This window comes from Brugia malayi, assembly GCF_000002995.4.
Source record: "Brugia malayi strain FR3 genome assembly, contig: Bm_v4_ChrX_scaffold_001, whole genome shotgun sequence".
Taxonomy (NCBI): Eukaryota; Metazoa; Nematoda; class Chromadorea; order Rhabditida; family Onchocercidae; genus Brugia; species Brugia malayi.
In genome coordinates, this window is record NW_025062479.1 from 10,498,423 (window position 1) to 10,513,675 (window position 15,253).

Here is a 15,253-nt window from a genome sequence, read left to right on the forward strand (position 1 = left end):
ACTCGCCTGTACGTGTATCAGATCAATTGCCATTTTTCTCCCGTAACGTCTGAATGCTCTGAAAAAAAAAAAAAACATGAAACCCCAAATCAAGAAAAATATACTTAAATCATAATAAAAAGACATATTAGAGGAGTACTCTTATTGTTAACCCAATTCCTTAAAAAAGCATCGAAGCTTAAGAAGAGTTCTAGCATAATATCCCGGCGTTAAATTCAAATTTATACTCACTATCGTCAATTCATAACGTGTAAATAAGTAGGAAACCAATCTAAGAAATGTCATACCAGCTGATGAATTTGACACTTGTGGACTATGATTAGTATCGCATAAAGTATGCATCAAATGCGCAATCTCTTCACTTTTTTCAATTACTTCTTTTCGCAATAAGCTATTCTCTTCTTCGTATTTATTTAACTAAAAAATAACAATTGATATTGAAATCCATCAAATTCTAAGCCAATTCACAGCAAATCCACTCTACTCTTTTTCCTTCCTCTAGAAAAATATGGTTGATAAAATCTGCAAAAAACTAAGAAGCACTTACAAGATCAGTGGTCTTGGCAAGTTTCATTCGCAAGACACTAAAACGATTAATTAATCTTGCATTAAAGGCATCTGAAACTGGTGATGAACTTTCTTCGTCAGAATCCTGTAAACTACGCCTGATCAATTATTATCGAGGAATAATGAGACAAGAAAATATCGTGAACATTGCTATAAAGATTAAGTTTTGGTAAAGAGAATAATGTGGCTCAAATGTCATTTCATATTTTAGTACATTATGATCCTTACAGATGATGGAAACTTTCTCTTCTGAACCCAAATGAATGCAAGTTATAATGACAATTTTCAAACATACGTGATTGAAGGATCTTTTGAATTCTGGCAGAGATGGCCAAGAGCAAAGGCTGGATTCTTCATCATCTTTCACTTTAAAACAATTCAGAGGAGTAGATGGTAATCCAGCTACTTGCACCTGAGCGTTATCTACAATTTATAAAGATTTGTCACTAGTCCTACCTCAAGAGAATTCTAGCCAATTTTAATTATGAAATACTATAAATTAAAAATGATACCAAACAGAACATAATGCCGCAGCATCTATTAGAAAAACTGAGTTGCAAACTTAACACTACTCTTAAAATATATCACTCCAATCTTTAAATGATGAACACAAAATGTGATGTTGCAAAAAAATTCACCGTGGGTACAGACATTAGCATTACCCATGCTAAGGATATCGTCCAAGCGTTTTTCGGCTTCTTCAGCGCGTTTTTGCTCCGACCGCACTTGATATGTTAATTCTTCCATTATTGAATACTAAATAAAAAAAGAAAAAAAAAACACAGTTTAAAACTAGCTAGTACCCAAAAATGATTGTATCATGCAAATTTGATATATTTCAAAATTTGGTGTAGAATAACAAAATCCACATCCAACTGAATGGAATAGATAAAGTTCACGAAAAAATCACCATACGTAATAGCTCCATTTCTTTACTAAATCTCATCCCGACTTCATATCCATTCACATCTTCTCTCAGTATTTTTTTAACCACTTCCAAATTTTGAGCTACTGAAGTTTGTTCCTACAAATTGTAAATCAATCACCAGTAAACTTAGAATTATATTTAAATTACTCAAAATATCAAACATCAGTTTTTAGAGGAAACTAAAAAAAGATCGTAAAACTCCAAGTCGTGAAACTAGCCCAATTTAAAAGAAATCTATACTTCTTCTTTGGCGCACTGCAACTCGAGTACGCGTATCTTTAATGCTTCAATTTCAGTGCAAAATCCTTGCTTCATTTCTTTCCAAGCCGCTTCTTCCGCTATCTTTTTCTCCTAAAAATTTGTCAATACATACTTATTTAACTGAAGTAATAAATATCTTGACAAATGCATACAAGTACATCCATTGAAATGAATTAAAAGAAACAGTATGCGAACTGTAGGCAAAGTTCAGCTTGTAATTACAGTAAGTCAAACAATTCCAATGATATCAAACACTAACAAATCAGCTGATACGAATCAGTCACAAACTTTTTCAGCTAAAGCCTCAGCTTTTGTAGTCTGCAACTCCATTTCAAGAATGTTCTGCAATTCTTGCCTTTCTTTCAGTAACACATCCTTTTCAGAAATGACTTTCTCGATCTCACGCAATCTTTCACATTCCATTTCCAGACTTCGTATATATTCCTGCATTCATCATTTATACTTACTCATTTATATTTCAGACTTCTAGAACATGCTATGACAAAGTTATTTCTTTTCCAAAATATTTCAACATAATTTTATCATTAAATTCTTTATTCTGAGAATAATGTATAAAAACAATGCTAACTATTACGTACTTGTAAATCATCAGTTTGCGACTGCCCATCAGAAGTAATAGCTTGTAATTCTACGGTTGCTTCTTCTTTTCCTTTAAATTGTTTATCATTCGTGTATTGTTCCATAGCTTCTTGTAATTCGCGTTGCAAACTTGCTGACCTGATAAATGAAATCAATTCTAATTTAGCGTTATCTTGTTCAGTCAAATTATAGAAGAAAATATCTAATTGTGTTGCCTTTCTCGCTCCATGTCGATTCCTTCGACTATCACTTCCTTCGATAGTAGCAGCTTCTGATTAGAAACTTTTATCTGAGCTACCAGTGAGACTTCTTCCGTAAGCACTTCTGAAAATGAAACAACTCTTTTAATATATAAACTGGATGTTGAACTATAATTTACCTTACTGAATCTCATTAATTCAACATTAACTCATCATTTAAAACTTCGCAACAGAATCAATAACAGCCTACTATAGAGAACAGACCTCTATATGACGAGATTTCAATTTTAAATCTGAATTCTTCATTAACTTCCCTACATTACTTTTACTTTGTTCTAGAAAAATAATGTATTAAACATTGAGAATAACAAACAAAGTAAACACAATTAAGTCATACAATTTTGATATATTAAATTCCTCCACATTAGAAGCAACAAATTTACCTACGAGACAAAAAATGAATACCTCCCAATTCAGTGGAGTCACTAATCTCTCCGTGTTCTTCTGATTTCATTTCCAGAATCTCACACTCCTTCACAATCTAAAACAAAGCTTCACTAAATTGCAAAATATTCAGTGATACGTATAAAACAACGCTGAACGGAAACAGAAAAGAATGGTCAATAAACTTTGTGCTTTAACAGCTGCCATAAGAAATTTCTTTTTTTAGTAAAAAATACTTAAATCAAATTCATGATGGGTTTATATGGAACTGAAATAATTCACATCAGTTATACAAAATTTATAGTGAATTCTTAGAAAATAATAAATATTCAAAGAATGGAACCGAAATAAAAATCAGTATTAATCAAAACATCGGAACAGTGCCTCATTAATCCTTCAGCATATTTTGTGAACTTCACAATCCAACCTGTAACTGTCCGAAGAACGATCCAGAAAAGTAGCATTCTACAAGGTAACATTTTATAGTCTTTTATTTCATTCGCCTCCCCTCTTTCAATTTTTACCTCCACTTTGTTCGGAGATATCTTCATTCTGCTTTACGTTCCCAGTCAGTATTTGAGCAACAGATCCCGGAATTTGGTTCGTCATGAAAAAACGACGATTTCTAGCTAACAGATTGAATTAACTTCCCACTGATGGGGCTACTTACTCAGTATATGATGTTGCTTTGGCATCAAAAAAAAAAAATGAAAATAAAAAAGAAACAGAACATTAAAACAACAAATGTAGGGTAAACATAAAAAAGAACACAGCCGACTAATATAAACCGGTTAATGATGGAACTATATACTAGTTAATTATGGAAGTTCAATCTACTCGATGAAAAAAAAAATGACCACTCACATCGCAATCAACTACTTACTTATCATACACTAAATACTTTGACATTCCAGTACAATAAATAACCCCATTCAGCTCTGAAATCACTAATTGCTGCAGTCGAAATTCTCTTCCTGTGATAATTTACGTTGCAGATGACAAATCATTCACTGGCTTTTCATTTAAATTATCCTTGTCCTTCTAACGACAAACAAGCTGAAGTTTTCTAAATAAGCACCCATCCTACCTCGATTAATCACTAGAAATTCATCCCGGTATAGATGTTACGTTCATTAGGTTCCAGTTTCGCAGTTTTTTATAATGTTAAGATTTTGCTATCCTTTAGATTATACGATTCATTCCATAGCCAGATACTGGAGACATAAAATACCACTGAGCCAAAGATAAAATTATTATAGTCTTATACAAACATTGGTAATGAACTCCTCCATAAAGCTTCTCAATTCCTGATAATCACAGTTTCAGCAAATATTTGTGAATGAATTCATTGATAAAATTCCTATGCTTCCAGTAACTCTGAGAAACTCGTAATTCAATTATTAGCCAAATTTCCATGTGAAAATCAACCAGGTCGGTTGGGAGCTTCAAAATTTATGTCTTAGGAGTAAATAACAATGCTTTCGTCCTTTGGACATTAAACTACCAATGTAATTCTTTTGACGTCTATTTTCTTTCAGTAATTCATAGTTACGACTATATAATTCCAGGAGCTGTCCTGAAGACGATAGAATTCCTCTTCGGATATTGATCTGCTCACATTAATGACTGCTCTATCCTTCAGTTTATCATCAGCAGGAATATTATTAACATCAGATTTGTTTTGATATACAAATACTAATAAATTTGTAATTATGGGATAAATGTAACTAGTTCTAATCGATTTGTGATAATTCTATCAACTTCATTCCATCAGCATAACTCTTCTGTTTGTAATAATAATTTCTATTGTATTAACCAAACAACAAACAAAAAGCGAACCCCCTCACTACCAGCTAATTTCCGCGGTGAAAGGAGACCACTGCAGCGAATTGTTCCTCAACCTCTTCAGTGACTTCACTTGAGTGCGGACGTAATGAAAACTGTTGTCTCAAAATTGACTTTATATTCGCTGAATTGTTTAGTTTCCCTAACGAAAGGGGGTTGTGTTTGCGTAGAAATGAAAGAAATACTTCGTCATAAGTTTGTCACTCTGATGGATGACTTTTTTTGTGGCCTGTATCTTTGCTTTGTATCAAATGAAGGAATTTGTGATTTTGATTTTCCGTTAATGATGCTAATCAATCAATAAAAGATATTTTGCAACGGTAATGTTGTTTATATAACTAAATGATACAGTGATAACTAGGAGGAAATATTTTCAACAAAATATATTTCCGCTCTATCGTATTATTTTTACTAAGATGAAAATTTATATTTGCAATCATTTGTTGTAAATTTATTTGTTACGAAAAAGTTCCCGTAGTTTGTATCAGTTGCACTTTTACTACTAATCCTATGATTCAATTTATCACTTACGAATTTGTCGTTTTTTCAGTGATAAATATAATATTAGCATCATGTTTGTGAGTGATAATATTTTCCACTATTCAATGATTGTTAATTTATTGAAAATGAAGTGATAACAGAGAGTATTGGAATGATTAGTGTAATAATATATGTTAATAGATACAATTTCGTTCAAATTACTATCAACAAATTTCTTTTTCAATATCAAGTCAGAAACCATAATGGAAAAAAGAAAAAAAAAAAACGGAGAAAAAAAAGATTCAACAGTAAAACCAGTATGAGGTAATAAATGATATGTATGGGAATATTAGCAATGTATCAGCTAATTAAAAAATTTCCAAATATATATGTGACAATGTCATTACAGCCAATATTTAATTATTGTTGATAATAGGTTCACGTGGAGGTCGACGAGTTGTTGACGTAAACGGAGCGATTGTACCTGGTATACTTGATCGATATTCCACAATGAAACCTTTCTGTTCTTCGGACTCATCCGTAATTAGAAGTAGTAGTAAACTTCTTCCAGTTGATGTAAAAGATGATGGTAGCTTTGAAATTTTCTAATTTTTTATTGAAATATTTGATGAAACTATTGGAAAGTAAATTGGAACAGTATTAACACATTATGGAGTATGTATTTATGCATTGGATAAGATTTGTAGGGAGAAGATATCGGTATTATCGATGAATCTCTTTTAAAAGAATTTAAAATAAAAGTTCTTTCTACATTTTTATGAGCCTTTATTTTGCTTGCAAAAAATCATGAGAAGATGACTATACGGGATAGTCCTAATATTTGTTATATTTTATGATGAGAATTTGAAATTATTACTTTCAAATTATTATAAAACTGAAACTATTACTTTATCGCCACAATATCGAGCTACGCGATATTCTTCCAAAATTTCATATCCATCATAAATCTCTACGTAATCAAACTCGCAATTTGCCTCACGTTCTAAATCAAACTGAGCAAAACGAATGTTTACACCACGGTTTGATTCTGCTACAATTCGCCATTCACATCTAAAATCGAAATTTTTTTTTCATGCATTTTTTTCATGCATTTTAATTTCATTTCAATTAATGTACAACTAAACTATACAATCATATCTCTTATCATTTGATATTACGATCATTTTAAACTATTTTCAATGTCTTTTGTATGTCTTTCCTATCTAACAGCAAAAGATAGAGAAGGTAGCATTGAAGCTGGGATTCTTATCTTTAAATTAGCATATAAGTAAAAATAATATATGTGTAATTGATATAAATTTTCAATAATATTAGTTTACCTCATTTTCTTCTCGTATTTACCATCACTATAACGAGCATGAGAATAAATAAAACCAATAGTTTGCTCAGCTTTTAAATTACCACCACATACTGAAATTAAACGATAAAGTAAACTGAATAGATCATGATATCATGATCAAAATCCTTCAGATTGAAATATTTTTGATAAGCTATCTCTATAAATCAAAAAGTACAACTCATTTAAATTTATACAAATTAGAATTCATATAAGAATTACTACCTGTTAATGGCCAATTTTTTCTTCAACTTATCACATAAGATAAGCATACATTAAATGCTTTTTTCATAATTCATAATATCTAAGTAAAATTATCTAAAATTAATCTAACTCAACCAATTATGCATATATAACAAGAGTATAAATTATTTGATATACTTGAAGAATAAAAAGCTTTAAATCCACGACGATTAACGCTTGCATCTGTAAGCATTGTCATGAATAACTGATTAGCGGTTGATTGTAAATTTGGTGGTATATCACTACCGCAAAAAATTCCCAATGATGTAGCATCACTGTTACCACCGTCAAATATCTCGATATGATCATATTTGCATGCATTATGTTCTTCAAACATGAATTCTTCAAAAGACTGTAAAATATTTTTTTTTTTCTTAAATTTATAAATTGGTAGTTTTTTTTTTTTTGTTTTATTCCTTACCTTTAATATAATATGAACAATACTAACAAGTGAGAGACGATGTCCTGGCGTAGTTACAAAATGCCAGTTGCAATTTTTTCCTTGTGGGTAATTAAATGGATAATTTGGTGAAGTAATTTCACCTTCTGGATCATACACCTGTAAATTACAATCACCTTCTTTACAATTATGTCCATCATCTGCCAAAACATAGCCATTTTCACATTCGCATTGATATGAACCTGAAAAAAATCTTTTAACTCCTAAAATTTGCATATAATTACACAAGATTAAAAGCTATTTATGCAAGAAAAAAAGGGCAAAACAAGAATTAAAAAAAAAAAAAGAAAACTACCAAAATTTCCTGGAAATCTAAATCATTCTATCTGATTAATTTGTAAATTAAATTCATCAAACTTTTCAATTTTTAATACTACCTATTTATTAATTGCAATATTAAAATTTGCAAATAAAAGAAATTTTACATAAGATAAAATTTAATAAATGAAACAATTAACCAATTGTATTTGTACAACGTTGTTGACAACCACCGTTATTATTACGACATTCATTCAAATCAGTGATAAAATATGCCAAAAAGCCATTTTTTTCAATCTGTAAAAATACAAAATATATTATTTAGGAAAGAGAAACTGCAATAATTTTATCATTTATTTTCTGTCTTCTTTATTAATTTTGATATTAAAATTGTTTAAACTTTTGTCAAATTATTTTGCTTTGTTAAATTAATAATTTTATTAAGTTATTTTTTTATTTCAAATTGTCACAGTTTTAATATTAGGTAATATATATCAAATAGCAATAAGAAAAGTACAAAAACTAAAAATAAAAATGAAAAATTTAGTAAATAAATACTGAACTGTATTATCAGAAACGAATAAAACTTTAATACGATTTGTTGCTGATGTATAAACTAATGAATTATAATATCCGCAATATCTTTCCTCCATTCCTTCATCACTCTGTATGAGAACATAATCATATGAACATGCTGATTTCATTCCTTCCACATCAAAATGTGTAAAATTAACAATAATTTGATATTCATTATTAGCTTCAATTTGCCAAATACATGTTTTAAGTGGTGCGTAATTCAATGGATAATTCGGACTATGAAATGTTCCATTGGATGCTTTTATAATACCACCACATGTACCTGAAAAAAAGTAAATAAATACAATTAATTTAAAACACAACATTTAAATGAGTTAAATATTAGAAAAAAATCATTTAGATTAAACTGTAAAATGATGAAAAATGAGATAATTTGATAATTTTATATTAATTAATAATTTCTTACTTTGACAAGTTTTACCATCTGAACGTAATGAATAACCAATATTACATTTACATTCATAGCCACCAATTTTATTCACACAACGATGCTCACATCCATGACTATCTGATTTGCATTCATTTATTTCTAAAATTTTAAGCAAATCTCATCAATATACATTTAATTAATTAATTAATTAATTAATTAACTTATTTATTGCTTCATAATAATTATGCTCATATTTACTTTTCAAGAATGTAGAAAATGACATATTGAAAGGTCAAATTACTTATCTAAAAATAACCTTTAACAAAATTAATATGAAAACCTTCTTTTTGCACCGAACTATCCGAAATAAATAACAATAAAGCGGTATTGAAATGTGATACAAGAGTTTTGGTTACAATCTGTAAATTTCAATTTTTAAATCAAATTTCATTTTAAAATGAAAATTTTTGAAGATTGTTATGTTTTAAAGAAAAACCAGTCAAAAAATATTAACTATTGTGTCGGCTAGTTGACTTAAACCAAATGACTCAAACTATTAAGAGTTTTAAATAATTTTAATCAAAGCAAAAGCGATTTCAGTAATTTAAATTTAACATATATTGCTAAGTTCATTAATTTATAGATTGAATTTAATGGTCCAATTTATAAAGAAGACAATAATTTAAATATACATATTATTATTTAATAAGTAAATGAATTTTACCTGACCGCATAATTTAGAAAGTAATGCAGTTGATTCTACCACTGTACCATCGTATATTTCCAATCGATCGTATATACAATCTTTATGTGTTTCAAGCTAAATTAAAATTTGTAACATTTTTATTTTTGGAAAAAATTTTAAATTAATCATATGAGTAAAAAGAGAAGAATTTCTTCCATTCTCCAAATTGATGACTAAATTCTCAAATAAAAACTATATTGATATAATGTAAGGGAAAAAAGAGACTGATAGTAATTCAAATAGAATTCTAATTGACAAGTTTCAAAATCTCTCAATTTCTTCTTCTTTGTTATAAAAGTACAATTTTAGTATAGTAAATTGTAAATCAAAATTTTTGTATTACATTATATTAAAACTGATAAACAAATAACCTAACATTGAAATTTTCAATAATCTTTTCTCTTTTCCTTTTTTGCTAACTATCAATAGCTTATTTTAAAAGAAAAATTTACATTAAAAAATTGAAATGTTAAAGCAATTTGATAGCCTTCTTGAACTGTAATAAGCCATTTGCACTCTTCATCAGGCATATAATTTTCTGGATATCGTGGACTTTGTATGGTACCAATATCACCAATAATATGTCCACCACATACAGCTAAACATTTAATTATAAACTGTTAATAAAAGAAAAAAATTTTTTCGTTTTTAAAAAAAGAAAGAAAGAAAAAACAAATAACAAAACCAATATAATGAGCAAAAATGGAAAATAATGGATATGAAGTTTGTGTTTGAATGAAAAGTCGATTGCTAGTTGAAACGATTGTTCGTGATATTACACCACCACATAGTTTATCTAAATAGAAAAAATAAATAAATAATTGAAATATATTGAACTGATATTTATGAAAATTAATTGCAATTTTAAGTTGGTAAAAATTATTGAATTAAAAATTAATTGTAAATTAATTAATTAATATTACATAAAGAACTTCTAAAACTAAAATAACGTCTAAAATTGATTCAATATTCTTTCATATGATTGACATATCTAATTTTATCAAAAATCTCTAACATAACAGTCGTTTTCTAATGATTCTTTAAGGAAAAAAATCTTATTATTTATAAGAAATGATTATTCAAATACCATATTTTAAAAAAAAGGAAAGAAAAAGAAATAATATGATATTTATATATGATTTAAATGATGAGCAAAAAAAAAAAAAAAAGATTGCAAAATTTATAACACGAAAGAACCTAAAATTGGTGAGCCAATATAATGACCATCTCTAACAATCAAATAATTATCACGTTCCGAAGCGCAATCACGTTTTGGTGATGGTAAATCAAGTGTGGAAACGTTAAGAACTATAAATTCACCAAATGCAGCAATGATACGCCATCGGCATACGATATTACTACCATCCAAACGTAACTCACCAAATTCTTTCACCAATGTTTCGCCACAAACTGACAAATAGTAAGTAATACTTACTAAGCAGTAATAGTAGTTAGTATAATTTTATCACTGAGATCGTCCAAATTGAAAATATCACTGAACGTTGGCCATAACTCACATACAATTTCATTTAAAGAGCCCAGAAATATAAAATATAAAGAGAGTAAAGGAGAATAATAGTAATATGTCTTAATAGTAATAATATTATTTAACTTCGCATATTTTAATGTGACAATTATTAATAAAATAATGATCTTAATTTTTTAAAAAAAAAAAAAAAAAAACACGCAAATATCAAAAATTATTTAAATTCCAAAAAAAAGAAAAGAATTTGTACGAAAAAAAGTAAGAACCTGTGCATTTATAAAGTTTTTTTGTTTGTGAAATATCGCCTGGTGATAATTGCATACGTTGGCCGATTTCTGGCCGTTGACCAAATTTTACTTTTGGCAAAATTGTATCCAAATACATTCCTCGAGAAAATGTATCACGAGCATAGTGCATAATTGATGCATAATCGTATGGCTCTCCAAGTGAATCAATCTCATCGGATTTCAATTTTTCAAAATTATAATCTTGTGCTAAAATCAAATTTTATAAAAATTTAATTCACTTCAAAGTATCATTTACATTTAAAAAAAAAAGAAAAAAAATGCAATCATTTATTTTCCGATTCATGACAATATAAACAAATGCACAGGAGGAACAAAAGATGTGATAATTGTTGTAATAAATATCAATCAATTATCACTATATCAATCAATTCTTATTTGATTTTTTTTCCACTTTATATAAATACACTAAAATTTAAAAATAATTTAAAATCTTAATGCTATCAAACCTTGTTGAATGCTTTTATAAAATATATCAACATGTTGATCACGATCAAGACGCGTATGCTCATGCCAAAAACCAATCACATGACCCAATTCATGTACAACAATGCCAAATTTATCACAATTCTTTCCAATGCTTATCGCTTGTGGTCCATTACTTTTCCTTCCAACATATGAGCAACAGCTAAAAGTATTATCATAAACAATAAATATAATATTTATTGTTTCGAAGTAGTAAAATTGTTAAATGATTTGTAAAAAATGACAAATTTATCATTAAAATATTTAGTTGTTAAGCTTTAAAAAAAATTAAATACCTAACATTAATAATAATAGCTATTGTAATTGAATTATTAATTAAAGAATCACTTAAAATGAATAAACCTAAGCCAAAACAAAAAAAAAAAAAAAGAAAAAAACGAAAAATTATCACATCTGTAGACTTAATTAGATAAATGTTAATCAGGTAATCAATAATATTTACTTAATTAATGGATAAAATTATTAACAAGTGTTGGAGAAAAGTTATGAACTAAATTAAACAAAATTTAACTACTGTTTATTTTTGTTCATATATAAAAAATAAATTTACCCGCATTTATCAATGGTAAAAACGATATAATTAAGATGTTCTGGTTGTCGTGGTATAAATGTAATGCATGTGTTATTCTCCCAATGACGCATTGCCCTCTGAAATAACCGCTTATGTTCACCTGCGGAATGGAACAACTGTTCCGTAATGTTGAGTTACCTGTAAAATTATCTGATATATCATATGGGATTACACCATTTGGCCATAATCGTTCTTTACGTGCTGTTGCTGCTCTAATTTGTCTCCTAAAATATATCCATATGAATGATAGAAATTTTTTAATGTAAATTATTAACTTGGAAAAAAAAGTTCATTTAAAAGTACAAACCTGAATTGTGATCTATTTTGACTCATCATATTTCTGTTAATTTCAGGAAATTCCATAAATGTTACTGCTGCTGCTGCTGATAATGATAATGATGATGATGATGCTAATATTGGTGGTGATGTTGATGATAATGATTGGAAATAATAATTCCGATATTGATGTCGTTGATAATATCGCCATGATAACTCCGATCCAATAATATAACGTTGTGATGTTAATGGTGTAAATAGAAAAAGAAATAAAAGAACTGGAAATGATAGCATAATAAAATATAGACCTAAAAGGGAATTACACCGAATATTATCTCTAATTTATAAAAATAAATTTTTTTTTAATAATAATGCAATTTTTAAAAACTAACCATTAATAACGATTATTAATTCAATTAAAATTAATACACTAAATTAAAATAATATTAATATGAATATGTAATGAAAACAGTACCGTTGCTAAATTTTAAATAATATACAAGAGAAAATCAAAGTTATTGAAGGAAATGAATTTGATTGAAATATTGCAGATAGCAATGAACACTAACTACTGGAAGCATCAGCATCGCAAGAAATCTCACCAATGAACACTTCACTCCTCGATTGAAGCAGCAGAAGATTGACGATGACGATCGGATAACGATAAGATCGAACAAATGGACCAATGAAGTAGAAAGAAGCTTAAGGGAGCAGCATTTCATTCCATTTTGCGTCTTCCACTTCCACAAACTAATTATTTCTATCTCTTCTTATATTTATTCCTTTCGTTTAATTGGAAAATTTTCTATCATTGTAACATTAATTAATTAATAATTGATATGTATGTTTATCCTATTTATTTATTTATTCAAAATAAAAGAAATTCTTTTATACAAAAATATGATATATATATACTTATTTAAAAATAAAAATTCTTCCATAGAACTTGCAAAATTATTATTACTTAATTCGATTTAAAAATTAATATTATCACTTTTGTTTTGTTTTATTAAAAATTAAAAGTTCTAATATTAATTATAGATAGTGAGGATTATTTTTATCAAATATATGATCTTAATATGATATTCCTTCTTTTTCTAATGAAATGAAATGGTTAGATGTTATCTTGAATTTTTAATATTTTCATTCTATTCAAAATCAGTTTAAACACAATACTAAATTTATAACTTGAAATAAGACGTGCAAGATTTACAAAATCAATATTATTTCTTTATTGTTCAGAGTGCCTAGCAGAAATAAGCATCACTTTAACATTTGTTATTTATTTCTTTATTTTTCGCCTAAATTAATTACAGTATCCTTTGATGAACTTTAAAATATCTTCTTTTTTTTTCAATTTGTTTTTTTAGCTCTTTTTTTCTTTGTTGCATTTTACATGCAGTTTGCATTGCATTTATTAATAGAATTTACTTATCATTGTTCTCAATGATAAGATATAAATTTTCACAGGATAACTTAGGAATATCATTTCATATTTCTTTTATAAATTATTACACACTCAATTTTCAGCCCTCATTAATTCTTTCTTTTCTTTCCACATTTTTTCTTTTCTTTTTTCTTTAAAAAAGTTTTTTTTTTTTCTTTTTTTGCTCCATTATTCAATTAATTATTGCTAGAATTAACACCAAGAAGTTATCATTTCCAGATATTTTTGGGATGAATGATAAAATTTGCAATATATTAAATGCCATTTTGTATTTATTTAAAAAGATTTTGTTTGTATTTAAAAATATATCATAAAAAAGACAAGTAACAAATGGAAAAAAAATGGATTGAATAGGTAACTGACAATTGTTAAAGGTTTGCATGAATAATAAATCAAATATAATTATGGAAGCAAAAGAAGTTATGTACCATATCCAAAAATAAGAATACTATTTTTTATGAAAAGGAATCAAAATTAAGTAACATTATATGAATGATATATTGAATTGAAATTAATGTGTGAAATATAATGTATAATAAAACTGAGAAAATAAATATAACGGAATAAAAATTTATAAATGATGTATTTTTTCTCCCTTTTTTGCAAGATATATTATGATTTTCCTCTTTTCTCTTTAATTTTCCTCTTTTCTCTTTACCTTGCAAGTTTTACTTTTTCATACAAAAAAAAATAAAGAAATAAAAGAAAATGAACCACTTAGTCGAATTCTCCTTCATACTTCAAAGTATTGGGAAGAAAAGTTAAAAGTGAAAAATCATGCCTTCCGGTCATCATATTCATTGTTTAACATTTATTTTGCAAATATAATTTTTAATAAAGATAATATACAAATTAAAAAAATGACAAAAGAAGAATTTAATCGAGAAATGTTATAAAGCTATATTACAACAGATAAATTATAAGTTATTTGGTCTCATTTACACGATTTAATAATGTAATTTAAAAAAAGAAGGAGGTTAAAGATCGTTTGATGAGATCAAACCTATATGATTGAATTTTATCATTAAGTGAAAGATCAGTCCTAATGTGATTGCAATTTGCTATTTAATGACATTAAAAATTCTGCATGGGATAAAAATGTGCATTTAAATATTAAATTATATAATTCAAAAAAAAAGCACCAAAACAAAGAAAAAAAAGAAAAAAAAATGTTTATATATTACAGATATATAATAAAAGTTGTATTGTAAGACTATATTAACCGTAAATTATTTCAAATTTTTTTTCTAATTTTATTTCACTTTTATGTTTCAAAATTCATTTAATTTTATTTCAGATTGCCACAAAATAGAATTTCCTCAACTAA

General features: G+C 27.3%; 2 protein-coding genes across 6 annotated transcripts; both read right to left on the minus strand.

The window, feature by feature from the left end:
• Nucleotides 1–17: 17 nt before the first annotated feature.
• Bm233 (Uncharacterized protein) lies at nt 18–3,070 on the minus strand (the record flags this gene model as incomplete). Of its 4 annotated transcripts, XM_043074374.1 has the most annotated exons (11): nt 18–58; nt 288–417; nt 548–652; nt 863–990; nt 1,206–1,323; nt 1,478–1,591; nt 1,736–1,846; nt 2,045–2,200; nt 2,356–2,494; nt 2,572–2,680; nt 3,022–3,070. In XM_043074374.1, 11 exons carry the CDS (start codon nt 3,068–3,070, stop codon nt 18–20), a joined length of 1,200 nt encoding a protein of 399 aa, XP_042930308.1. The 4 variants fall into 4 exon arrangements, with proteins under 4 accessions (XP_042930308.1, XP_042930309.1, XP_042930310.1 ...); XM_043074375.1 differs by lacking the exon at nt 1,478–1,591; XM_043074376.1 differs by lacking the exon at nt 3,022–3,070 and having other exon boundaries at nt 2,572–2,585.
• A 2,671-nt stretch (nt 3,071–5,741) lies between these two features.
• On the minus strand, nt 5,742–12,773 carry Bma-nas-39 (CUB domain containing protein; the record flags this gene model as incomplete). 2 transcript variants are annotated; one of them, XM_043074379.1, is made up of 18 exons in its annotated part: nt 5,742–5,918; nt 6,234–6,396; nt 6,666–6,756; nt 7,064–7,277; nt 7,374–7,567; nt 7,844–7,940; nt 8,207–8,502; nt 8,647–8,769; nt 8,927–9,029; nt 9,335–9,430; nt 9,808–9,953; nt 10,041–10,151; nt 10,553–10,765; nt 11,108–11,335; nt 11,596–11,774; nt 12,183–12,303; nt 12,342–12,427; nt 12,511–12,773. In XM_043074379.1, the coding sequence occupies 18 exons, from the start codon at nt 12,771–12,773 to the stop codon at nt 5,742–5,744; spliced, it is 2,901 nt and encodes a 966-aa protein (XP_042930313.1). The 2 variants fall into 2 exon arrangements, with proteins under 2 accessions (XP_042930313.1, XP_042930312.1); XM_043074378.1 differs by having other exon boundaries at nt 7,347–7,567.
• Nucleotides 12,774–15,253: the final 2,480 nt, after the last annotated feature.